This window comes from Zosterops lateralis, assembly GCF_965231275.1.
Source record: "Zosterops lateralis genome assembly, chromosome: 9".
NCBI classification, from domain to species: Eukaryota; Metazoa; Chordata; class Aves; order Passeriformes; family Zosteropidae; genus Zosterops; species Zosterops lateralis.
This window is the reverse complement of record NC_139769.1, coordinates 28,888,196-28,915,430: the sequence shown is the minus strand read 5'-3', so window position 1 is coordinate 28,915,430 and position 27,235 is coordinate 28,888,196. Positions and strand designations below refer to the sequence as shown.

Below are 27,235 nucleotides of genomic sequence, written 5' to 3'. Positions count from 1 at the left end.
CTCGGGCGGCGCTGCGGGACCGCGGCTCGGCGGTGGCGAGGAGCCCGCGCCCGGCGTGAGTGAGGGGCTCCGGGGGGCGCTGCCCGCGGCCTGGGCGGGCTGGGGCAGCGGGGGATCCACGGCTCGGCCGGGCCGGGCTGGGCCGGGCCGGGCTCGGGGTGGCCCGGGCTGGGCTTGGGGTGGCCCTCGGGCCAGGCCCGGCTGAGGGGAGCGGTGCCGGTCCCGCCGGCAGAGCCGAGTTGTGCCGCGGGCTGCAGGGCCGCGCTAAGCCGGCAGAGCCGACCCTCAGCCTGTTGCTGCCCCGCCGCAGAGCGGAGCACCGCGGTTTAAACGCCTTTATTTTGTGTATGTGTTTTCCCCTCCTCCCCGGCTTTCAGCGTGGGTTTAAGGGGATTAAATCTGATGCAATCCGGGGGGGGGCTAAGAATAGCCTGGTCCACGTTCCCTTGCATGTGCCAAGTGCTCCGAGGGGCGGCCGGGCGCTGCTGGGCACACGGGACGGCCGCACTGCCCCGGCGGGGTGCGGGCAGGGGTGCGGGAAGGGATCCCGGCAGGGATGCGGGCAAGGATGATGCGGGCAGGGATCCCGGCAAGGATCCGGGCAGGAATGCAGGCAGGGGTAACGAGCAGGGATCCCCGCAGGGCTGATGCAGGCAGGGGTGCGGGCAGGGATCCCGGCAGGGATGATGCAGGCAGGGGTGCGGGCAGGGATCCCGGCAGGGATGCGCGGCTCCCGGGGAGCCCGGAGCTCCCAATTGGTATGCGGTGCCCTAACCAGGAGGAATTGCCTTTTTTTATTTGCAGGGAGCTGTGAACCTGAGTAATTTGCAAGTGCGGCAGACAGCAAGTCTGAGCTTATTCTTCATTAGCTAGCTCCGCTTGTGTGTCTGGGGTAATGCTCCCAGAGAGTGCTGCCTGTGAAATAAGGTTCTTCACGTAGCCAAACAGAGCTATAATAGTTTCGTAGTTTGGTTTAAATTGTGCCAAAAATATTTTGCTTATTGTTGGATGCAGGGCTCCAAACTGACAGTCTCAGTCTTCCAAAGATAATCTTGTTCTTCCTAAATTTATGTTGTTGTTTTTTTCTTTTTTTTTTTCTTTCTTGAATGCTACTTTTGTTTATTTTAAGGTTTAATTCATTCTCATTCTGTCGTTAGTTTTCCCATAGTTCAGTGGTTTCCCGTTTCTCAGTCTGTTTCTGGAGGGGTAGAAGCCTGTGACTATCAGTGTGGAAGCAGAACACCTTTCTGTTCTTTTAATAGATTTATTTATTTTTTTTTTAACACAAAGTTAGGCTTATTGCTTTGAATAATAATTGAATTAAATGTATTCCTGTGTGAATAGCTATCGAAAATGAAATTGGAGCAAGCAATGCCCTTGTAAAAAGGGTTAATTTACATTAGAATTAGAGGTTGCTGATTGAATATGAAAGGCCTGTGCAGTTTGCAACTGTTATTACTCTCAGAAAATGAATATTTGGAGTGGATGTGTAGTGAACATCAGGCAGCATCGTTCATCTTTGCAGATGTAGTAGCATTATTAGCATCCCTCTTACCTCTGGGGCACAGTTATCTTCAATTTCCAGACACAAGTTTTATCTTCTATCAAATTCTGGCTCTGCAGTGTAGCTGGTGAGCAGAGCTGGGCTGTTTATTTGGTGCCAGCCTGCCTTAAATCTCTGCTAAATGTGTGAGGGAGAGATACCTCCTGCTTCTGAGCAAGGAGTGAGAGTGAGCACCCTGTTACTTCAGATATTTTCCCTTTGGTAGAATAGTTTTAAGGATTCAGGGAGGCAGGCAGTTTGCTGACTTTATAATGTGTGTGTATTCTGTTTGGTAAGGAATCTGGGAAGCCATGGTGAAAATATTTTTAATGTTGGTGATGTTTTTTTTCTGCTTTATTCTCTGTACTCCAGGTGTTGCTAATCTGGGCTGTGAATTTGTAACTGGATAAAAGCCTAAAGGCTCATTAGTACATGGTTGTGGCCAGCTCTGTTCTCTTAGAGGGAGACTGAAAGAAGGTTCTTTTGATTCAGAAATCACCTTTTTTTTCTCTTTTTTTTTTTTTTTTTTTTTTTTTTTTTGCCCATCTTGGATCAGGTCTTGAAGTGTAGGGTGAAGGTTTCTCTCCACGGTGCATGGACGGAAAGCCAATGCGCAGGTAAGACACAAAAACAATTGTTCCTCTCTTCCCCAAATAGGATAAATCATCTGAGTTGGTTGTCTACGTGCCTGGACTGTAAAATGTTGTGTGGTTTTGGATTTTTTTTAAAAAGCCTGGCTACGGGGAATTGGGAAATAAATCATTCCTCTTTAATCCTTTCTTAAATGTATTTAGTTTTCAATATTTACAAGACCAGATGTCTTTCAGGAAGAGTATGGGAGATAAGTTACTGTAATTCTCCATCCCCTTTTCCACTTCCCCCATTTACTGTCATATTTAAAATTCAGTATTTAATTACTTAGGTATTGAAACTGTGGGAAATAAACTGCCTGGGAATAAATTTAAGCTTGATTTCCAAGGGACATTATTTTTCCCTTTACAAAAGGCGTTTGGTGAGGTCTTGGGTGAAAAGGAGATTTCCTTTTCTAATTATGGATGCCAGCTGCCTCAGTTCTAATGAGCTGGAGATGCAGCTGAAGTTTAATTCAGGGGAGTTCTTGCTGTGGTTGTGTCAAAAACATTCTCTCTCATACAGAGAAAAAATTGTCACAGTAATTCAGCACGATGACAGGTTTGCAAACAGGGTTCCCTGCTAGTTCTTGTTGATTTTCCTTGCTTGATGGCAATCCCACAGCAAAATTTAACAGCAGATACATTTCTGTACGTGATAAAGGCTGTGTGGAAGCAAAGTTGCCTGAAGTTCTTTACCTCGAAATGAATTGGAGAGAACTCTTGGTCTGTTTGTGCTCTTTGGGATGTTGGAAGAAGGAAAACTTTATTGTGGGTGGATCTGTAAACACTCATGTAAGGAGAAGGCAAGGCTTTTAACCATGGATAAATACATAGAGCATTTTTAGCCACAGAAACCATTAGCCTGGGATCTGTGCAAGGAGGCAAGAGGTAAGTAGTCACTTAAACCCTTGAAGAATGGCACGATGGTGTTTTAATTAAATGAATTTTCATGAATTTAGTTTGCTGTGCTGCTGCTGTGCTTCAGCTGTGTGTAAACCTGGGACATGACAGGGGCATCACTGAGCCTGGGTGTTGTGCTGCAGTTTTGCCAAGATAAGAAATGTGGTTTGGCCGATGAGAAGCTGTATGTGACTTTTATAGTGAATTCCTTTTCCTCTAAGATGGATTAAACAGCAGATGAGCTCTCTTTCATTTTAGTGGAGATTTGTTTAAATCTTAACCAACATAAACCCACAGCTTTTTAGGTTTTGATGTTGTGCTGCATTTATCAAGGTATTTTTGCAGAATGACATAAAATTGATGACTAGCTTGGCTTGTGTTCTTGTTCTCTCCCTACTTTTCATGTCCCTGATGGGGAAATTGAGGTTCTAAACTCGTTTCTGTGCCTTCTGTCTTCTGTGTGTCTCACTGAGGCAGAGAATTCACATGCTGGAGTTCGTGTGTCTGTTTGTGGCCTTGGACTTGCTGTTGTGGAAGTTCTGTCTGCCGCTCAGACAGTTTTAGTTTTTGTGGTGGGCAGCAGCACAGAGCTGAAGAAGTGGAGAGATTTTTTATTATTGCTGCAGCCTGGCCTGACAAGCACATCTCTGCTGTGAGCTGTGGACTCCAGTTCTTGAATACACTTGCCAGTTTTAAGTGCCTCGGTGTGGGTTGTTAAAATTTCTGTTTGTTCTCCTCCTCTTGCCTGTCTTAGCAGAAAATGATAAAAGGTTCCTGATGGGATTTTGGGCACAGATCTTCCTATGAACTCCAGCTAAGCAGATGGCACAGCACTTTCTTTTATCCTTTTACTCAGGGCTCTGAAGCCAGTTTAACAGCCCCACGTGAGGGTTGTGGGGGGTCCTGCACAAAGGGGGAGTGAGGTTTGGCCAGTAGTGGGTTAATAAACATGGTGAGATGGTATCAAATGTGTACAGCATTCAGAGGGGAGGAGGAACGGCTTGAACAGACAAGGAATTCCAGCTATTCCTGTCAAGATTATAGTAGGGAACAGGAATTGCTGCTGCAAACAGGATTTACTCTGCATTAGGAATGAAGGGGTGGTTGGGGCAGGCTGTTCTTGCTCTCTCAGGGAGAAGCAAGAGAATGGCTTTGCTGAAGGGAAAAACAAAGCAGCAGGGGCCTCTCAGTGTCCCATAGCACCCAGACAAGGAGGGCAGGGCAGATTTGGTGGCCAGGGCCAGCCAGGAGTCCTGGACTCCTCAGGCAAGGAGGGGTGAGGAAGGAGGCAGGGAAATCAGCTCAGAATGGGTGGGTGCACAGTCAGGTGCAGCTTATCTTCAACACAGCTCAGGCCTGAGGGCTTGAGCAGCTCCCAAAGAAACTGGGGAAGCTCTCCCAGCTCTTTCTCACCCAGCTCTTTGCTGGCAGCCTTTTCCCAGCTTACAGCAGTGCTGTGTCAGAGCAGGCTTGAGCAGCCAGACCCAGCAGGAGGAAGGAGGCTTCAGATCCTGATCGTGCACTCAGGAGCAAATCCAACTACCTGGACATAGCTCTTGCCCAAAACAAACTGCAGAAGGCTCAGGAAGGTTTTGGAAGACTCCAGTAATGACCTCCTCTTTCAGAGCATGGGCATCCTCAGTTTCACCCTGACTGGGATGTTTTCCTCAGTCAGGGTGAAACTGAGTTCTCTTGGTCAGTAAAAATCAAACAAGCAATGTAAATAGGGGCAAGTACACCAGATCTTTGCTGTTTTCCTTTTGTGTAACTTAAAATAGTATTTCAGTCAGGTTTATCTGTTTGTTTGCATAACTTTGGTTGAGAAAGCTTACTGAAACCTTGTTAGCTAGGCAAGAAAATGAATCAGTGGTATTTGTCCTGGTAATCAGACTTTTAGCTAACTTAATTCCTGGAGTACTGATGCCACAATAAAGCATTTCCATTTACTTGGTTGGCATGTTGTGGTGGTGACTTTTGTTGCTAAAGGCTGGGCCAAATCGATGGCCCTTGTTCTTGCAGCTCTGCAATTAGTATAGGAAATATTTCTTTATTTCAAATCAAGGTGTTGATAGAAATCACTACCCATTTGGTTTGTTATTTTTACTTGCTACTAAAATCTTTGGCTACTGAAATCCACTACAGCAATGCATGACTTTTGGATTTCAGCTGATGTTTTTAGCCTGAGATGTGTGTTTCATAAGCCTCAAGTCAGCTTGTTGTTTTCTGCTGAACTGTGTTAAAGTCTGTTTGTAATCTTGTGCTAAAACACACATTGTCTTAAAAAATGCAGATTTGAAAGTTAAGATGCCGTTGTGACAGCCTGGGAGAGAATTTTCCCTAGGTGTGTGTTATTAGGTGTTTTTTTGACTTTGGGAGGAGCTGCTGTGAGGATGGATGTCTCAAGGTGCCCCTATTAATGAATGAAACTTTGAGCACTGGTATAGTGGAATAAAATGGAGGCAGAGCAGCCTGTTTATTTAGCTGACTTAGTGTTGCAGACTGCCTGTGTTCCCATTTGTACTTCTCAGCAGTGTGCTACAAAAACTGATCCTTTGTCAGCTCTTTCTTAATCCCATTGTATTTGCTGCTTTCCCCAGCCCTGCGTTTTGATGGAAGCTAATCCCAGAATATCTGCATAGCTGTGTGTGAGCGTTTTATCCCAGCACACACACATTTCCTCTGGATCCTCAGCCCTCCTTAATCACCCCGGCTATTCAGGAGCAGCTCCGAGTTCTGTGGAGGGGGAGGCAGCTCCCCTGCCATGTGAGGATCAAGTGCTGCCTTCTGTCTTTCACACCTCTAAGCCACTGACTCATCATTTCATTCTCTGTGCATATTTATGCATAATGCACACATAATGCAGTGGAATTATGATCCTTGTGGAGACACAAGCCAGCAGACGTGTCCTTTAAATTCACACTTCCGTGCCTGTGTGTAGCAGCAACCCACTGAGCTTCACATCAAGCATCTGGGTTGATCCAGCTTGGAAATTCTTAAGCCAATTGATCACTGGCTTCTGCACCACCCAGAGATAAGTTATGGAGGAATCAGGAGCGCTGGTTTGGTTGTTACTCTTTTTTTCCATCCATTCAGGGTTTTTTAATCATTAACCAGCACTTTCTCCCCAGGAGTAAGGAGGGTGGGTACAGTGCAGGCTCTCACATAAACGCTGGTGGGAACAATGCAGGAATGGCTTCAGTTCTTGCTAACCAGACACCTTTTCAGTGAGTTAAAGATGTCTTCAGCAGGGCCTCATCTGGGCAGAAAAATCCTGTTCTGTCCTGGCTAGGGAAGACAAGGGTTAGTGCCTAAATCTGGCCAAGTAATCCCCTGGCAAAGAATGGTACATCCCATTGCCCTGTGTTAGCAGGGAGTCTTGGGCTGTGGAATTGGCAGGAATATTGTATGTTTCTTCTGGCAGCATGGCCTTAATCTAATCTGTCTGTGCTTAGAACCTGTGCCACTCTGAGATCTGCTTTAGGGCTGGTTTTAGTGAGATGTCTTTGAGGAAAACCTGCAGGTGTGACAGTGCTTTCCAAAAGGATGCCCTGTCCTGGGTGTGCACCATCTCTTCTGATCTGTAGTTACACGAAATGGGTTTTTATTTGAAGAATGCTTCTGTGCTTTGACTGACAGCCTGGTCAAGACAAACTGTCCAGAACTGTAGTAGCATGTGTCTTAAAAGAGCTCTTATTGTGTTCTTTTCTTTTCCTTCCAAGGGTTGGTTTGACAGAGTTCAAAACACTTACTACACAATAAAATCTACTTAGCTTGCTTAGCAAGAGCCAAACTGCACAGGGGAATGTTTGTCACCACCTTTCTCCATCTTTTAGTAGAGGGATTAAATGATATACCTTCTGGCCTTGGCTGCTAAGGACTATGAAAATAAGCCAATTAGGTAAATTAATCTTCAGCCGAGGTTTCTTGGGGTTTTTGTAGGGATACCATTAATTGTGGTTTGTGTGTATTGCTGCAAGGGGAATTGTTTGTGAGGAACTTGGCAGGGCTTTGAGAATGATTGTCAACCCCCCCCCCCCCAAAGGTGAATTTGGGTTGTGAGGGACAGGAGTAGGTGGAGGAGAGTGAGAGGCACTGTACAGCAGAAGGATTTGTCAGAGGTGTCAGGAAAGCAGAACAGTGATGGATGTATAAAAGGTGGAGCAGGGATAAAAACCCAAGGCATTTAAGGTGCAGAGGCTGAGCAGAAGCAAGCAGCAAAACCCAGAGGGGAGCCCCAGCTGGATCTGTGTAACTAAGATAGGAGCAAGAGGCAATGGCCTAAAACATCTGAATATGATGATCAAGGAGAGGGTGTGGAGGGAATGGGAAAACAGGCTAAGATGCAAGTGAATAATTTGAATTGCTGCAAAGAGACCGGTTTTCCAGTGCTTAGAAAGTGCATTTGACATAATAATGAGGAGAAAAGATGTGAGGTGGTTTTTTTTCTTAATTCTTTCCTTCAAACCTGCTGCAAATTACATTGAGCCGTGGCAAAGCCAAGCTTGATTTCTTTTTAACTCTTAATGTGAACAGTGAGGTAGTGACAGCTCACAAATTTCAGTGCAGTAAGGGAAAACTGGTAGTGGCCAGCATGTTTTGGGTCCTTCAGAATGTCTCCAATGGCCATAAACCATCAATATTCTGATATTTTGCTCTAAGTGATGGTTTTCCTTTGATGTGGGAAGAGGCAGCAATTTCCTGGTTTTTCTTTAATTGCCTGTGGAACTGGGAATATACTATGTTTTCTTTCTGTGCCAGTAACTTAGTTTATGTATTCTTAAATGATTCTTCACCTCTAAAAGTACCATCCTGACTTCCTCTTCTTCCTTTCTTGGTAGGTTGATAGTGGTGGATACTTGTTTTATCTTCTTCCCGTTTGGTTTGTTTTGGTTCCACCTGCCTTCTGCCCTTCTTGGGCAAGATTAACCTTCTTTTGGCACGTGTCAGGGAGGGTAGATCAAGTCAGGAGCCTCCATAACTCAAAAGTAATTGAAGAGGTGATGATTAAAATGGGTATTCTGTGACCCTAAAAGGTGCTCGTGGTAGTCTGTGGGCCACCTTGAGCTCCTGAAGTCTGTGTGACACTTCAGTGTGTTCAGACATCACAGTGATGAGTGACCCCATTAGGTAAAAGAACAGAGAAGTTTGGTTAAGTCACGGAGCTGGAACTCTTTACAGTGCAAATCCATCTCCAGCTCTTGTCAAAGAAAACTCCAGCGTTTGACAGTGGGCAAGCCAGCTAATCTGTGCCTTGAGTCACTCTGTGAAATGGGGATAATGTGCCTTTACCACACCAGGCTACGGCAAGGTTCAGCTCATAAATATGTATGTGTAGCTGGATATTACAGCCATGTGTCATAGAAAATGTATAAAAATAGCAATAAATAGAAGCCTGTTGCAAGTTGGCATTTGTTTACTTCCAAGCAGGCTTTAGTTGGAGATGGATTCCTCTTTCATGTGCTCACGTGCTTGTTTCCACGTCCTGGCGTGGACTCAGGGGCACTGCCGGCGCTCAGCGCGAGCTGCGGAGCGGAGCTGGCTCTGGGCTCCCTGACCATGGTGCTGTACTTTTATCTCCTGCGCTGCAGGTGTACCAGCACTCGCCCAGGAGAGACCGGAATGGACGTGACCAGCCGCTGCACCCTCGGGGACCCCAACAAGCTGCCCGAGGGGGTGCCGCAGCCCGCGCGCATGCCCTACATCTCCGACAAGCACCCGCGCCAGACCCTGGAGGTCATCAACCTGCTGCGCAAGCACCGCGAGCTCTGCGATGTGGTGCTGGTGGTGGGCGCCAAGAAGATCTACGCCCACAGGGTGATCCTGTCGGCCTGCAGCCCCTACTTCCGAGCCATGTTCACCGGGGAGCTGGCCGAGTCCCGGCAGACAGAGGTGGTGATCAGGGATATCGACGAGCGTGCCATGGAGCTGCTCATCGACTTTGCCTACACCTCGCAGATCACCGTGGAGGAGGGCAACGTCCAGACCCTGTTGCCGGCTGCTTGCCTCCTCCAGCTGGCCGAGATCCAGGAGGCCTGCTGCGAGTTCCTCAAGAGACAGCTGGACCCTTCCAATTGCCTGGGCATCCGGGCTTTTGCTGACACTCACTCGTGCCGTGAGCTGCTGAGGATCGCTGACAAATTCACACAGCACAACTTCCAGGAGGTAAGGAGATGCCCTGCTGGAATTGGGATGGAAATGTGTCAACGTGGCCTATGAGGGCTTCCAGCGACTCTCGTTTTGCCCTTTTTTCCAAATCCTGCCTTTACACCTGCTCTGTGCCCTGATGGTGATGGGTGCCAGGTGTTAAGTGGGGAAGAAAGAGGAAAGAGGTGGCAGGACTGTGTTGTACCTGTGGTTTGTGGATGATCCACAGCATTTCTTCCCTGAAAGTTGTGTGGTGAGTGCTGTGTGGGAGGCAAGGTCGTGGATGCAGTTGGATTTGGCATTGAATCTGTCGTGCCTGCACAATGGTTTGACATTCCACTCCTCTTTCAGAAATATTCTGCGTTCTCCATTCTGCTTGGAGGGGAGGCAGGCGTTAAAAAAGCAAGGACAACACCTCAGTAGAACACAAAAACTTTGATGTTGAGCTCTGGGATTGGAAAAGTGGGTGTTTGGGGGAGCGTGAGGCTGCCTCAGGGGAGTCTTTAAATCCCTTGTTATAGCAGAAGTAGGGTTTTGCATCTATTATTCAGCAGAAGCTGTCTGAAAGTAATTCAGATGTGTAATATTGCAGATGACCTTTATAAACTCAAGTTTCTTATCCTTTGTTAATTCTGCCTAGATGATTTTTTGGTGGAAAAAAAATGCCAGCAGCTGGTTCAGAGAAGGATCAACATAATAATTAAGGATTGTGTGAGCAATAGTCAGAGAAGAGTGGGTCTTTACTGAACTGCTGCAGAAAAATCTCCTCTTCCCACCAGCTTCACAGGGAGATCCCTTCCAAAGGGAGGAACTCCAGAACTCCAGAACTCCTAGTGATAATTTAGTTTCCCCAGAGAAGCAGCAGTATGGAAGTGCTGTGAGTGATGGCAGCTTGTCTCTTTTTTTTTTTTTTTTTTTTTTTTTTTTTTTTTTTTTTTTTTTTTTTTTTTTTTTTTTTTTCCCTTCTGACATGCAAGAACCAGATTGGAATTGTATTAATTTCAGTCAGGTAGTATTTAAGAAAAATGTGAGCAGGAGAAACCCAACAGAACACGACTGTTGGACACAGTGAAGACAATTCTTGGTATCTAACTGTAGACACAAGACCAGTTTCCTCCAAAAGCTGCAATTAAATACATCTTTTCTAACCAAATAGAATGTGCTGTTTAAGATGAGTTTGTTTTTGTTAGAACTTGGTGGTTTCCCAAAAGCCCTACATTTTAGCTGGCCACTTCATGTGCTCTGTGCTTGCTCTGCACTTCTTTTCTTCTGGTGGTTTTTTTTTTTTTTTTTTTTTGTTTTTTTTTGTTTTTTTGTTTTTTTTTTTTTGGGGCGGGAGGGGGAAGGGGTGGGGAGCAAGATGCTCTCCAGATGGTTGTTTATTTTCAGTGCTTGCTTGTTTTACTGGTTATTAGATCGTGTTATTACGTGAGTAGGGCATGCTTGCAAGCCTCTAAATAACTTTTTAACAGCTTGACAGTTTTGTTTTAAAATGTTTTAGCACTAATACATGCAGCTGGCTGTTAAGAGCTGCTTGCTATGGGGCTTCTTTTCTTTTGCAGTCCCTTGAAGACAACTTTCTGTCTTCCTTATCCCTGTTAAAGCACATGAAGGCAAAAGGGAAGAGAGCACTCTTCCTTGAAGATGATGAAAATTATAATTGACTTAATTTAAACACAGCCTCTGGAAAACAGAGGCTTAGATTAGAGCACTATTTCTTTGGCCTGGGCAGGTTTTGGTGTCCATTTTGGTGCCCCAGGAGTCCTGCATCTCTTCATCCTTAATAATCACTTCTTTTGCTTGCAGTGTTTCTCTGCAGACAATGTCAGTGGTGCTGCTCCTTTGGATTGTATTCCTTTCTGGCAGTATTTTCTATCTGGAGAGTGGATTGGTGATCCCTGGGGAAAGCCAGGCACTTGTCTATTGAACCATCCTCCACTGTGGAGGTTGAAAACTGATAAAAAATTCTCCTTCCTTTGCGGGGGCTGTGTGGTCATCGTTCCTCCAAGCTGGCAGAGAGGAACGTGAGCTGGGAATTTCCTGGGTGGCAACGTGAAATATTAAGCAGCAGGCACCAGGCCAACCCATGCAGTTACTTTGAATGCAGTTTGAATTGCTTCATGTCCTCTGCTGTGCTAACCTCTGCCTCTATTAATTTTTATGTGTATTGCTGCATTACATCATTAACTTCTTGGTGAAATGTTTTTCCAGTTTTTTTCTATTCCTCCCAATTTAATTTGTTGCCTATAACCCCTAGTGGATTTTGTGTTTGTAATGTGAAATGGTTCTATTAACAACTCCACTGTACAAGAACAACCTTTGTTTTTTTGTTTTTTTTTTTTTGGTTTTTGGTGGTGTTTTTTTTTTTTTTTTTTTTTGTCTCTTGACATTTGTGTGCAGGGAGGAATTATATTTATGGGTGGACAACTTGTGCTTTTATGAACAGACAAAAATTGCACTCCATATTGTATAGTCTGACATGAATTCTCTCTGTTTGTAAAAGCACTGATGTAGAGGAATACTGCAGAGGAAATGATATCCAGCCAATTCTTTTCCACTAAGCAAGTCAGTCAAATAGATCATTAATATTAGTCAGGTAATTATGAGTGTCCTGAAAATTAAGCCTAAGCATTTAAAATAATGATTTTTTTTACTATGTAAACTAACAAGTTGCACAGTAGTAAGAATTTGGTTGGTTTAAAGAAGTGCTTTGAGTGTTTTGGATTTTGTGAGGCCAGCAATGCCAGTGGGTGTCCTGAGGGTCAAAGGGAGAGAGACTGGATGAGCATCTTTAACTCAGGAATTTCCACAGCTGCTGTTTTCAGACACTGAAGCTGCATTTAAAAACCATCAGACTAAAGTTTACGCATAAGCTTTGTAGGAGGAAGGGAGACCATGGAAAAAAGCTGATAAAGATCTTTAATGACCAACCCAGTTCCTACTTACAGGCTAAAGGAGTGCGTGGGCCAGCCTTGTTGTGGCCTGTCCCCAAAAGCTCAGGGTACCCAAGAACCGAGTCTGGTAACTGATCTCATTGTCCTCTCTGTTCTTTTTTAACAACATTTCTGCAAATTTCTACTGTCAGTAACTTGGTGATCCCTGCATGTTTGTTCAGTGCTCTTAAATAACTTCTTCAGGTAATTAAAAGGACTGTACAGCTGACTACTGTTGGGATGATTGTGTCAAAGAGTGTTTTTCTTTAATTTATGCAGCAAATCATGAAATAAGTCACGGAATTCTAATGTGGTCGCAGATGATAAGGACAAGCCAGCATTCAGTTATTTTCTGTCCCTGAACCTTTTGGAAACTGCAGGCTACAGAATGGGAGTGCTTGCAGGGAAGGTGACCTGGCAGTTATCAGTCAGGCTATTTCTGCAGTTTTAATTTTGATTCTTGCACCTTTCCCATCTACCTGGTGTCTGTGCAGGAGCTGTGGTGTTGTGTGAGCTTCCAGGGCAGTCTGACTGACTCATGCTGTGTGAGCAGTCCTCCAGCAGCAGCCAAGGCCTCCTGAGAAACTTGGTTGCTATCTTGGATGCTGAAGGAATTAATGTGTTTGTCAGTGGCTTGACTTTCACAAGAGATCAGTCCTTAGGGGGCTCTGAGGCTCTGATTCCCTCTTTAGTGCATCTCGACTACTGCATACTCCATGTGTATATTTAGAGCAAATGAAAGAGGCAGGATCAGATGAGTCTCCTGAAATATTTTCTATTCTGCCACAAATCAGGCTTTCTGTGTTCTCTGCAATGCCTCTGGTAACTTGTTTGAGATCTTATTTTTGTGCTCTGTTTTGCTTTCCTCGTGAATCTCTGCACTCCAGTGCTGCTTTTTAGTCACGTATTTGTTGTGGTATTATTTCTGCTTTATGTTTTAGACACGGCGAACGAGGAGACTGATTTTAAGGAAGGGCTTTGTTATTCTTGAATTTTGAAACCTGATCCGTGTCTTCTGTGGTTTAACCCTTTAAAAGTGTTACAGGGTGTAAAAGGCATGCCCATCTAGGAGTGTGTTGTTGTGTTGCTGTGGGCTGCATTCTGCCCTGTGCAGCAAACCCTTCACGTGTGTTGGTGTTGGAACCTGATGGGGATTTGGCTTTTTACTGGGTCAGACTGTGAAATGTTGGAGTGGTGAATGGCTCTGATGCTTTGTCCTTACTCCCTCCCTTTTTCCTCTGCCTTTCCCAGGTGATGGAGAGCGAGGAGTTCATGCTGCTGCCTGCCAACCAGCTCATAGACATCATATCCAGTGACGAGTTAAACGTGCGCAGCGAGGAGCAGGTGTTCAACGCCGTGATGGCCTGGGTGAAGTACAGCATCCAGGAGAGGAGACCCCAGCTGCCACAAGTAATCTTGGCCACGGTGACATTCCAGGCTGTTTAATCCAGGGGGACAGGAATGAGGGGGTGGTAGGGCAGTGCCAGAGCACTTCTGAATGATGTAAAGCCACTGAAATTCTTTCTGACTCCCACCTGTGTTAGGTGGCCTGCACTGTCCCTTCATCTAGGCTGGAAGCTGCAGTGGCCAGAGCCTTCATTAGGGGCTTTGTTGGATTGTTCCCAGGTAGGACTTGCCCAGCAAGCTCACTCCAGCAGTCTGTCCAGACAAACCTGCCTGCACTGCTTGGAGAGTCGTATCAAAATCACAGTGGAGAAGAAAAGGCTTGTCTTGCTTTGCAGTGTTTCTTTAAGCTCTGCTGCTTGATTTGTGCCTCAGCCCTCACGATGTTACAGTGGAGCTTGTCAGAATGGTTTTGTTGGAATGTGATGCTTCATCTGAGCCAAGGCATTTCACGGAGCAGAACCCATTCTGACAAAGCTGTCAGCCCAAAGCCTCTGAAGTCTTGGGCTGGCTGATCAAAAGAGGTGAGCATCTGCCTGCCTCGCTGTTTCTGCTTTAGAAAGAGACGTTAGATGCAAGTTTATTTACTGGAAAGCTTTTGAAAATGGTTTTAAGTAAACAAACCAAACTGGAAAAAGCTGCTCTTCCCAAGGCAGCTTTTAATGCTTTTATAACTGTTTGCCTCTTGTCTATACGTGCTTAGGCCTTCAAATTCTAAACCCTTGTGAAAGATGTGTTGTTTCTTATTGTTCATTTACTCTGCAATACCACTCAGGTTTAAGAGAGCTAAATGGCTGATAAAACCACAAACTTAATCAGTTTTCAGGCATTTGTCATTTTCTAAAGGTTTCCAGCTGTGACCTTGTTTTCAGTTGCTAATAGATCCAGTGGATGGTCCCTTTCCACAGACTGATTTTCTGCTGGGTATCTAAACTGGCATATTGAAAAGGCAAATGTGCTGTGAGACAAGCTGCATTTAACTAAAATTCTGTTGTTTTCCATTTGGCTTCTTGCATCTCTCTGGGTATCTGTGGTTTCACCACAGGTGTTCTGGTTTGTGTTTTAGGTCCTGCAGCACGTCCGTCTGCCCCTGCTGAGTCCCAAGTTTCTTGTGGGTACAGTGGGTTCAGATCCACTCATTAAGAGCGATGAGGAGTGCAGGTAAATCTCCTCAGCCATTTGCAGAATTTGATTATGTTGGATTATGTCCTCTGAAACTATGCTCATTTGTCACTGGTAAATGGATGATGCCTCACAATTTCATCTTGGGCAACTGGGAAGATAGGGGAAGCTAGAAAAATTGTTTTCTATTTGCATAATAGTCACTGGTGTGCCTTAAAAGTGGTTTTGCTCTTTCAAGTTTTCAGTGAAATAGCAAACTTTGAGTGTGCAATTTGACTGTTGATAGAATACCTTTCAGTGTATTGATTTTCATTTTGCCTTTTTTTTTTTTCCCTCTCTCCTAGTCATGGCCTTTTATTGCAGCTTAGCTCTTGCATTGGCTTTCATGATGATCTCAGTGGGATCTAAAGTAGTTTTTCTATGTAGAATGTCTGCACTGTGATAACTGAATTGGACTCTGGGATTAGAGTCTGCTCTTTCCCACAAGGATAATGCAGGGAAGTTGTAATTTCCTCCTCTTACAGTTTGAGTCTCACCTTTCTGGTTTTACAGAGTTCTGTATCGTCCACAAAGCACGTGATTTATCTTGTGCATATTATAAAGAAGTTCAAGTCATAGGCTAAATTGTTCTCTTCCTGAACAAGCATTTATACTGCTTATGTATTCCACATTTGTAGAGGGAAGGAGGACTTTTTTGTTCTTTTTTGTTTTATTCAAGGGTTTGGAATATTAGGATTAGTCCAGGTGGCAAGTCATGAATGGATGGACAGTGTGAGCTGGCCAGAGCTGATGGAGAAAATATTCATCAGAAGGGTACTATCTCCATCTATTGGTCATGTGTGTATTATGTATTTGTGTGCTTTCCAACTCCTGTTCTCTTCTGAGGCAAAACCACTGACTGTTAAGTTTTAGCTTGAGGCAGGTTGGGTTTTTCTTTTTTGCGCAGTAAGCCTGACAAATCTCTTGTCATAGTTTTTTTTTTAATCAGTCTTTTTATAGCAAGCTATATCTATTATTAACTCTGGCCAAGCACTAGTGCTGGTTTGCTGCTGTCACTGTGTCAGTGGCTTATAAACAACCAGTGAGTATTTCAGTGACAGCAAATGTTTAACCAGAGCTGTTCATGCTCTCCTCGTGTGACCTGTGAATACCTGAGGTGCATGACTAGTGCTGGCTGCTCCTCCCATCAGTTCTGATTTGCCCCCTCTCCTGAGACTGAGCTCTGGGGGTTAATACTTCCCTGTCTTGCACAGGGATCTGGTGGATGAAGCCAAAAACTACCTGCTGCTGCCCCAGGAGCGGCCGCTGATGCAGGGACCACGAACGAGGCCGCGCAAGCCCATCCGCTGTGGAGAGGTGCTCTTTGCAGGTGTGTGTCCCTGCAGGGGGGTGTGGTGTCTGCAGGAGATGCTGGAGGGTCTGGAGGGGCCAAATGAGGAGCAGCTGAGGTCACTTGGTCAGTTCTGCCTGAAGGAGAGACTGAGAGGAGAGCTCATCATGGTTTACAACTTCCTTGTGAGAGGAAGAGAAGGGGCAGGCACTGATCTTGGCTCCCTGATAACCAGCAATAGAACCCGAGGGAATGGCCTGACTCTATGTCAGGGGAGGCTTAAGTTGGATATTAGATATAAAGGTTCTTCACCCACGGTAGAGTCTGGCACTGGAACCGACTCCCCAAGGCAGTGGTCATGGCACCAGGCCTGACAGAGCTCAAGAAGCATTTGGACTACGCTCCCAGGCACATGGTGGCATTCTTGCAGGGCCAGGAGTTGGACTTGGATCCTTCCAACTCAGGATCTTCTGATTTTATATACTTCTCCCAGTGGCTTAGGCCAGGAGACTCCAGGCAGGATTTTCTGGTGGTTGTGTTCCCATAAAGTCTTCACAACCTATTTCTGATGTGACCTGTGCATTAATATTTAAAGATTTGAGTTAACTTACACTTTCTTACTTGCGTGATTTCTTTGGAGCTGTGAATTCCACAGCATTTCCAAACTTGAAATTCTCACTCTGATTTGTAATTACAAACCTCAGCAGGAGACACTTAGAGATGAGTCTGAGGGGGTGATCTGTGCTGGGAGCACAGGCAGTTTGTGGGCTCGGTGAGTGTTTTTGTGACCCTGGTTTTGGTGTTTGGCTGCAGTGGGGGGCTGGTGTAGCGGGGACGCGATTTCCAGCGTGGAGCGCTACGACCCACAGACCAACGAGTGGAGGATGGTGGCTTCCATGAGCAAGAGGCGCTGTGGTGTCGGGGTCAGCGTCCTGGATGACCTCCTCTATGCTGTGGGAGGCCACGATGGCTCCTCTTACCTTAACAGCGTGGAAAGGTAGGTCTCCATAAGGCCCCTGTGCAGAATTTCAGCTCTAAATGTTTAAACCTGAGTGCAGCCTCTTAGGAATGGGTTCATTTTGCCATTTCCTCCTGCGTTGCACACCCTTGGAGCACAACACTTTGTGTCACATTATCTCCAGCTTAATGGGACAAGCCAAAGCCTCTAGCATAAGGAAGGAATCTCTAGGAGATGGGTCTGGGTGTATTGTTGGAAGGGGTGGTGATCCTGCTTAACCTTCCTTGCAATTGCAGGTTTGTTTTTTGAGTTATTGAGGATGGTGAGGTTACAGTGAGCATTTCTTAGATGCTGAGGGAATGATCCTGGAATTTTATTGTGAAGTGGCTACTCGAGAATTAAGGAACCTTGGCACATAGACAGAAGAAGGAAAATAGGTCAGTTTTAGGCCTGTTAAAGATTAAAGTCAAACAAGTTTTACCAAGCTTCCTGTTTCTGGGAGCTGCATAGGGCAATTCCCATGCCTGAAAGCCACATGACTCAAGCTCTCCTACTACTCCAAATCTTGGCCCTGTAACAAATCCAATGAGCTGCACAAACACCTCCTCCCACCTCGAGCCTCTCCTTCTTCCCACCTATCTCCTTAAATGCTCCCAACTTCCCAAATCATGACAGTAGTGTTGTATCTCCCCTGTCCTGCACTTCCTTGCTATACACTCTATTTCTTTGTCTCTGGATTCCCAAGTCCATCTTGTTCCTCCATATTTTATCTGGAAGTCCCAGTGCTGGCTGAGTTCCTGTGTGAACTGCAGGGAAGAGAGCAGAGTTAACTCCGTCTGCTGCTCTTTGCTGCAAGTTACCACATGCCAGCCAGTCTCTGTCAGGAACCTGAACCTTTGATCTTCAACTTGATTCATCTCAACCTGCAGTTTGAACATCCCTGGAGTAACATGTACTGGATGCATTGTAGCACTTCAGGGCTTTTATCCAGCTTACAAAGAGCTGTGTTGCAGCTGAAGCTCAGGATAGGCAAGTTTTACAGCCTTAATAGAGCTCCCAGGCATGGGAGAGTCTGAAGCAGACCTGGGCAGGTAACTTGTGCTGTTTGGTGTGTTTTTTTCCAGGTATGATCCAAAGACCAATCAGTGGAGCAGTGATGTGGCTCCCACCAGCACCTGCAGGACCAGTGTTGGAGTAGCAGTTCTTGGAGGTTACCTCTATGCTGTGGGTGGCCAGGATGGTGTCTCTTGTCTCAACATTGTGGAGAGGTACTTTTTAATTACAAAAAAAACCAAGAAAAAGTGGGGCACAGCAAGAAGGAGGGTTTCTTAGAGGGTGCAACTGATGCAGACGAGCTGGGGAGGAGATAGGAACTGCACAAATCTGGCAGGGATTTTTGTTTGGGGAGAATAAAGTCAGTCTTCCTGCCCCTTTGTGAAGATGTCAGCACTTTGCTCACCTCTGGTGTTTGTTCTTTTGCCAGGTATGATCCCAAAGAAAACAAATGGACTCGAGTGGCTTCCATGAGCACCAGGCGCCTGGGAGTGGCAGTGGCTGTGCTGGGAGGCTTCCTATATGCTGTGGGAGGCTCTGATGGAACATCTCCTCTCAATACTGGTATGTCTTTTGCTGTCCCTTCATCCCAGTCAGCACTTGTCCTGGTCCTGGGAGCCCGTCATGTCCCCAGGTGGCTGTTGAGTATCTTACTGATCAGTTTGTGGAGGTTTTTTTCCTTCTTTAAATATTATCTTGCCATACAATATCTCACTCTCTAAGCTTGAGTCCCTATTACCTGGTTGTGTGGCATGTTTTGACTTTCTCAGTACTTCATTTGGCAGTATGTCCTGAATACAAGGCTTTGATCATTTGCATAGCAATTGCAAGCAGGTTTTTTTTTAAATTCCTGCAGCAGCCATTTTTGCTGTAGGAAGGAAGGTGCCAGAGGTAAAACTGCTGCAGGTCAGTTTGTAGCATTGCCAGCTCCCTCTTGTGTGAAGATCTGAGTGTAATTGATGCTGGAGACAGGAGAGAGACTAAAGAGAGTTCTTTGAAAGAAAAGAGAGAACAAATGGGTTCATGGTGTGAAAAATGAGGTTTACTTTCTTGGTAAAATTTTAAAAGTTTAAGAAAAAAGACAACAGAAGATAAAGTAAAGGGTTAAACAGTCAGGTGCTTGGCATTTAGCTAAGAGCACCCCTACTATCTTCAGAGAAAATTTTTAAATACTTTTTTATTACATTAGTTTGTTTGCATATTCATAGGCTATTATGTATATTTATATTTTTCTAAGAACTGTTTAGGATAGCTACTCCTTGGATCCTCCTACTTTTTTAGGGCATGTGTATTTTTTGGTTGTGGTTTTATTATCACTTCTAGTTTAGGCTGTGGTTTATACTTTCTTTAGATGGCAGGTGCTGATAATTGGCATATTTGTAACAGGGGTTTTATTATATGTTCACTAGAGGTTCTTTTAACTAAATAGTTCAACTACAAACATAACTATATATCAGTTATCTTACTACTATGTTTAAGCAAAAAACATGAAAGCTATATCCTTACAGCAGAGTTATTTCAACATTTTACATATAACATCTTAATATTTGCGAGAATCTTTATAATATGCAATATAATATTTAAAATATTGCCAAAACCTTTGTAATCTGCCATATAAGGCTTAAAAGATTGCCAAAACCTCTGTAATCTGCATTTCTAACAATGGCATTTTTGGTGTATGGAAATTGTGTCCAAAAGTGCTCTGCCCACTGACCAAAGCCCTCCCTCCCCCCTCAGTGGAGCGCTACAACCCCCAAGAGAACCGGTGGCACACGATAGCCCCGATGGGCACAAGGAGGAAGCACCTGGGCTGTGCCGTGTACCAGGACATGATCTACGCCGTGGGAGGCAGGGATGATACCACGGAGCTCAGCAGCGCCGAGAGGTACAACCCGCGCACCAACCAGTGGTCCCCCGTGGTGGCCATGACATCCCGGCGCAGCGGGGTGAGTGCCCTGCCTTTGCTTTTGGCTTCTGTGTTCTCCAAATTCTGTACTCTGAACTTTATCATGCAAAGTGTTAGCCAGTTCTCTTCACAGTGTAGTCAGACAAAACAATCCTGCTCCTGCTTGAGGACCAAGCTCACTGTTGCAGCTTCAGACCCCAAAGTATAAACAACAGCAAATTGTGGAGAGCAATGTGGGAGGATGGGACTTCATAACCTGAGGCTGTAATTGGACAATTAATTTATAAATGGACCGAAACTTAGAAAAGTGTGAAAACTCATGGCCTGTCGTCCATCTTGGGTCCATCTTGGGTCCAGCCTTGGCCAAGCTCTTTTACTGCCCAAGGTGCATCCTTTGAAGGCCTTTTCATAAATCCCTACTTTATTCCTTTAACTCTGTCTAGCCTCTGTTCCAGGCAGCCTCTCTAGGTGTCAAATGGGGCTTGGTGGGCTCATCTGTGCCACATGTCACTATGTGGGGACAGCACGGGGCAGAGTGTCAGTCTGCTTGTGGAGAGGGCACAGGGCAGGGTGTCATTGTCACCCTTGTTGTGGAGAGCACATGGAGAAGTGTCAGTCTTCTCACGAAGTGTCAGTCTTCTCACGAGGCTCTCCGGCTTCCTCTGCATCTCCACCTCTTTTCTGTGAGGGAAAAAGGTTGTAAAAAAACTCTCTAGCAAGATTAGAGGGTGAAGAGATAGCCAAGTCAAGCCATAGACAGATGTTTAGGATGGGGAAATGAGTCATTTGAGGGTGTTTTTAAATACTTTTGGGCCCTTATGTGTGGTCAATTAAGCCTGAAGCAGAGGAACTTTTAGGTGACATAGCTGCACTTGGTATGAGATACCATTAAAGAACGCTATCAAATTAGTACCTGGATCTCTCTGGATGAACTAGGAGGTGAAAACACCCACTTGCTCAGAGGAGAAAGCTGTGAAACAGGGTTAGCACGTGTTTAGGTACATAATGCCAGCAGACTCATTGCCTTGGGTCACGTGTGGGAACAGTTCCTGGGCTTTCACTTGGGGTGTTGCCTCTCCTCATGAAATGTACCCATCAACTGTTCCCATCAACTGCTGATTGTGCTGCTTTCTTGTGAACAACTGATTACTGCAGTGTTTTCAGTAGTCATCATGGCTGGGGAGATGTAAATGAGCTGGATGTTTATCATTAGGTGTTGGATTATGTAGTAAAGAGAGGGTTAGTTCTATCTCTGTGTTAGTGTTCCAGTGCCTGGTGAGGCAAGTATGAATCACAGTTTGAGCAACCACTGGTTTTGGAGGCAGAGAGCACATATTTATTTCTGTTCTCCAAGCATAGAGTGAGCTGTCCAACACTGTCAACTTTAGTTTCTCATTAGACATTGACTTTTTATCAGCTGCTTCTGTATTTGCTTTCTGTAGAAACTACTAAACACATGCAGCTGTATCTGCAGCTCTTCTGACTTTCTCAAAGCCAAAACAAGGGACTATTTCACATTGTGTACCTTCCCTTTTCTCTGTTACACTCCACATTTTCCACTGGAAGTGATCATGTTCCAGTGATTTTGTGCTTCTGCAGAAAGGCTAAATAAAAAGTCTAGAGGCCAAGGTGCTTAGAGATGGTCCAAACCCCAGCCTGAGATGTTTGGGGACCAGGGGCTTACCTGTGGTTCTGCTACTTTAACCAAGTGTTGTGGGCTGGTAGATATTTTTCCTGGGGAATAATTTCAGTCCAGAACATAGTTTTGTATGAAACAGGTTTAGATTCTCATCTATTTATCATCATGCAGATGGTTCTACTTCTTGTAGCTGGCAACAAGGGAACTCTCTGCTTTTTCTTTGAGTGATTCTCTATTCTGAGACACGTATTTAACTTTCCATGTCTCATTTTATTTGTGCTGTGTACTAAAGAAAAAAACCCCAACCCTCTCCTGCAGACTGCTTTTCACCAAACATGGTTATTAAATACTTTCATAATATTTGCATTTTAACCCTTCTTTCAGGACATCCCAGCTAAGTAGCTGCTGTCTGATGGCTGTTTTGCAGGTTGGCCTGGCCGTGGTGAATGGGCAACTGATGGCAGTGGGGGGCTTTGATGGCACAACGTACTTGAAGACCATTGAGGTGTTTGATCCAGATGCCAACACGTGGAGGTAACGTGAAATTGTGTGACACTCAAACTGAAATCCAGCTGGAGCTGTCCCAGGCAAATTAGGAATGGGGTAAACACCATATAGTAGAGGACTTACATGGGGTAGAACCATCACAACACTCCCATTCTGGCCTCTTGCCTTGCAGGAAAGAATTACAGCTTGAAAAATATCCCAGTATGCCCATTCTGTTCATTTTAGGCTAAGTCTCTCCTGCTTCCCAGTAAAACTGAGCTTTTCCTTAGCAGAAGGAACTCGGGGCCACCATGTAGAATTTGGCCTGTTCACTTCTTGCTCTCAAGCTGAGGCAGTGATTCCTGAATCCTTTTGGAGGAGCTGAAACACTTCAAGCACATGATGTTATTCCCCTTTAAATCAGCAAGATTCAGCCACTGGAAGAATGTCCAAGCTGAGACAAATAATATGAAATTGCTGATCAATATATACACTGAGCAGAAAAGAAAGGGGGAAAATAGCCTTTATAGTCATAACTATACTTGAAAACAATTGCTTGTGTATTTATTCCCAAATGTAATTAGCATAAAGTGTCAAGCTCCTATGGCTATTTTTCTGCTGTTTTAATCTGGCAAGGGTGGGGAATAGAAGGAAAATAATGTCCTTATTCTTACTAGTGATAGTAGTAGTTTAACCCTTCACTGATAAAAATGGCTGTCATGAGCAGCAGTGGAGGAATTTCCCCTGGTTTGGTGAGCCACAGATCCACAGGAACTGCTGTTCAAAACTTGAGGAGAGAGTAGTACATACATCAAATTCCATAGTGGAATGATTTCAGCTACTCCCTGTGACAGTCCAGAGTTAGGAGTTACTGCCTGGCAGGCATTCACAGTTTGGGAGATTAGTCAAGGTAATATTAGATTGTGGTTTTTTTTCTCCACTGAGCTCAGTATAGGTAACCAGCTTCTGTGCTCTTCCCTTTCTTTTGTATCTTGAAGGTATTTTTTATTTGTGCAGCTTGACTGAGAAACGATTCTGATGCAATTTTTAACAAAGCTGTTTGGAGAACTTGCTTCTCCTATTCCTGCCAGCAGACTCTAGTGGCACAGAGGGGAATATGCAGCTGGAGTCTGTAGGGTTCTGATATCCCTGTGAAATGCAGACACCATTGCAGTCAACAGATGGTGCTTGGGATGTGTTATATCTTGGTCAGATCAGCCGAATGTAGGGGTTTAGAAATATAAATTAGTTAAATTGTGAGGACTAAGCCTTAGTCCTGCGTTACCCAAAACGTAGCCTAAGGTCAGCTGCAGCCTATAAAGTTTTTTCCTATCTTATACATTATCAGACAGGGAGCAGGAAGCATTTATTTGAGTGACAGAAATTTGGTGTCAAAACAAGCAGCAGTTTCTGTTCTGAGAGAGAAAGGCATGAGCCAATACAGCTGTTTACTTTTGAAGTGTGCAAGATGGGTGCTCCACAACTTCTTTGTGGCCCACTCTAAACAGGCATTAATGATGGTACCATGGGCTGGTTCAGTCATTTCCCATGGCAGCTCCTGTTGCTTTTTATCTTCTTTTCTGCCAGAGTCAGGATCAAATGCTCGAGACGCTATTTTGTGTTCGGACTCAGATGTTTATTAATTCTTATCTATGTTACAGTCTCACAAGCTGTGAGTTCTACAGCACTTCTAGCCAACAAATCAAAAATGGCTCCTATCTCTTTCTCTACAAGGCCTTTTAAGGATAAACTGTCCAATTGAGAAATGACACCTAAATTATTTTCACTTTTAACCCAATAAGCAAACACCTGTGGCCCACAATGCAGACTTTTCTATCCAATTACAAAACACAACCCAGACCCCTGAAGAAGAAGGTGAAAAAGAAGGACTTAGCCTATGCCCTAAAACCTCCATCTTCCTTTACATATGTTACTATGTTCTAAAACCTTAAACTCTAAGTTTTCCACCCTATGATATCATACACTTCTGTTCAAACTCCACACCCATTATCTCAGTGCTGTCACTCAATTTTGGAAGCCTTTTCCACGGCCTCAGGTCAAATGCAGTGTTGGCTTGGGGGTCAGTGCCTGTCAGCACAGAAAGCCTGGAATTCTCAGTGCCGAGGGTTCCAACAGCTCCCAGGGGTTGGTGTCCCTGTGGAGGACACGGCCCAGTGTGTGACCCTGGAACGTTGTCTCTGCAGGTTGTATGGCGGGATGAACTACCGGCGGCTGGGCGGAGGCGTGGGGGTTATCAAAATGACACACTGTGAATCTCATATATGGTAAGCTTCCAGAGGGAGGGAGTCCCCTGCCTTCCCATTCCTAGAAAAAACTGAAGAGACTTGTTGACACTGGACCTCTTTGCAGCTCTAGTATGCACGGTCTAGATCCAATGTAACTCTTTGCCGGTGAACTCTTTCTATGGAATTATAAAAGTTGACTTCTGTGAGAGTGTACCCAGCGGGAGACCACGTTGTCAGACTCCAGGGAACCACTGGACAAAAGTAGAAGTGTTGCTTATGTCCGTATTTTTTCTAACTAGTTCTACATTTTTTGAATAAACCAAACTGTAACAGTTGTTGTAGCGTAAAGGATGCTGATGTAGAGCCTACACTCTGTACTGAGAGTCTGGCCAGGAGAAGGGATTCCTGCTTTCCCTCCTGCTGTGGGAGCAGTGGATGTGGCAGCTGTTTGGTGGGCGAAAGAGAAAAAGTGATACAGAAAACATTGCTTTTGCCTTATTTACAGAGAGCTTCAAAAAAAAGTACTTGACCTGCAAGGTGCCACCTTTGCACAGAAGCTTTTCTGTGCACAGAGTATATTTATTTTTTCATTTGATTTGTATCATGTATTTCTTTTGTATCGCTCACAGCGATGATTCCAGCTTTTTATATACATCTCTGTGTGTGCATATATATATATATGTATTTTATATATATATATGTATGTATATGTGTGATTTGCATTTCGACCAGCTGGTGGTTTGGGCAGGGCTGTGTCCTGCCAGCTACTGTGGTTCCAACCCTTGTGGTATGGTATGATTTGGGGTCTCTTAGAGGACAGGAGAGCTGTGAGGATGGGTGCGCTGAGTATCTTTTCAGAACTGGAACTCTCATCACTCAACTGAATCAGTGAAGTGCCCAAAAAAGGTGAGAGGAAAAGGTTTTCAAACAATGTCTTTTTTACTGTAAAAAAGTTCAGCTTTCCTCTCCTCTGTCCTCTGTGTGAACCTGTGCTGGTTCAAAGGTAAACCAGTGAGAGGAATTAACCCCACACAAATACCTTGTGAGACATTTCAAGTCAGAGTTACAATTCAATAGAAAGATTACAATAAATGCAAGGAACACAGGAGGACTGGCTTAAAACCAGTCCCCATTAAACGGTGGTTGTAGTCCTGTGGGAGTGATGGAAGAGGTCTTGTCAAAAGCACTAGTCCTGTGGAAAGGCTGGTCCTTCTCTGGATGGCTGATCCATCACTGGATCTGGTGATGGTTGTGTCCAAGTCCCCAAACCCCCAGATCATAGGCCCTCAAAGTCCAGGTAGGAATGTTGAGTCTCTCCCCCAGGACAAGGGATTTCACAACGGCATGATGGAATCCTATGAGTCATAGGATATTTTGGGAGTCCTTGATGGCTCATTGGCAGAGATGACCCCCCCTTAGGCTGGGTGTAGTTGTCACTTTGTGAAGACAGAGAGAACATTGCACCCAGCTCTCAGCTGTTACAAACGAGGCACCTTTAACAGTTCATCAGGAATAATGCAGCTGGGTGTGGAATACACTGGTACTTTCTCCTGCAACCACTGGCAGAACCTAAACCCTGCTAGTTCCAGCTCACTTCTAAAAGCCTTTTTCCTCCTGTTGCCTGCTCGATATCAGTCCTTGTCTGAGGCAGGGTGCAGGTATCACCTGTTTATTCTGACACTCATTTCTTGTGTTCTTGCTGGAAGGGCAGACCCACAGCCAGCTCCCTCCTGCTCAAAAAAAGCTCAGACCAGCCTCACCTCAGCTGCCCTCTTGTGTGTGTCTGTAGAATTCCTGACCACGATGGACGGTGCCCTCTCTCTGAGTGATTTTTGTGCACTTTGCCTGTGCATGGTTAGAGCATGTTAGAGTGAAAGGTGTGAGGCTCATTTAAGAGTTTGGAGGGGAAGGGCTGTTTGCTGGCACTGTGAATAACTCTCCCCCAGGGGTGGGAGGAGAGCAGGGAAGAACTCAAGACTCAACAGTTCTTTTTGTACTGTAATTTCTATTGAGTATGCACCTGATCTAACTGTGGACTTTACTAAATCTGATTTTGAAAAAGAGGACTGTAAATTCTTGAGATGAAAAAGGCTGTGCTGATATCTTAAGTTCTTTAACTTCATAGTTTGATTCATGTAACTCAGACTTTAATGTGCTTGAATATAGTAAAAAAATACACTACAGTCATAAATGGGACATTAAAACTTTTTTAAAAGCCCCTTTCCCCCTAAAGGTCGGTATTCTTTTGTTTACATATGAAGATCATTTGCACCTTTACAAGGAAAACAAGTATTCTGTAAACAAATGTTTACATGTATCATTTATGCTTTTTTCTAGCATGAGTAACTTGTATAAATAGTGCTATCTTAATAAATTTCTTCTACGCCGTTCTTGGTTTGTTCCTTGGGGTGAAAGTGGTGGGTGGTGTTTTTCTGTGGTTTAGGTGGGCAAAGATGCTGGAGGGGTTTTTTTTCCCCACATAAATCCCAGTGAAAAAGGCTTAAAACTCTATTTACTGTTACCCTTCACATCACTCAGAACCAGCTTTTCCTGGAAGGAAGCATCTGTGCTATCTGGCTAAATCTTACCTCTGCTGCCTTAACTGCATTTTATCAATGAGGATAACACAAGAGGTTAAAAGAGGCTCTAAGAATTTAGGTTTTTTAGCGATTATTTATGTAAATTTGTTGGAAAGAGCTGAGGATTAGATTTAAAATTTAACTCTGGGTGTAACAGTCCTATTTTCAAATCAAATACAGGTGGCAGTTATTTCCAGACCTTGTACTCCTTTGTGCAGAACTTTTCTGAATCCAGATAGCAAACTTTGTCTGAGATATTAAAAAAAAAAAAAAAAAAAAAAAAAGAAAAAAAAAAAAAGAAACTAGAGCACCAGAAGTGATAGTTTACGTAGCTGCTGAGCTGCCACGATCTTCAGAAGA

General features: G+C 44.6%; 1 protein-coding gene across 5 annotated transcripts; it reads left to right on the top strand.

Moving 5' to 3' along the window:
* Positions 1-26,313, top strand: KLHL20 (kelch like family member 20; the record flags this gene model as incomplete). Of its 5 annotated transcripts, XM_083867882.1 has the most annotated exons (13): positions 1-55; positions 2,100-2,160; positions 8,664-9,237; positions 13,404-13,562; positions 14,623-14,717; positions 15,932-16,047; positions 16,822-17,005; positions 18,091-18,234; positions 18,450-18,583; positions 19,757-19,965; positions 21,992-22,098; positions 24,255-24,335; positions 24,421-26,313. In XM_083867882.1, the coding sequence occupies 12 exons, from the start codon at positions 2,138-2,140 to the stop codon at positions 24,449-24,451; spliced, it is 1,857 nt and encodes a 618-aa protein (XP_083724008.1). In that variant the 3' UTR covers positions 24,452-26,313. The 5 variants fall into 5 exon arrangements, 4 of the variants coding, with proteins under 4 accessions (XP_083724008.1, XP_083724010.1, XP_083724009.1 ...); XM_083867884.1 differs by having other exon boundaries at positions 24,255-26,313; XM_083867883.1 differs by lacking the exon at positions 1-55 and having other exon boundaries at positions 1,780-2,160.
* Positions 26,314-27,235: the final 922 nt, after the last annotated feature.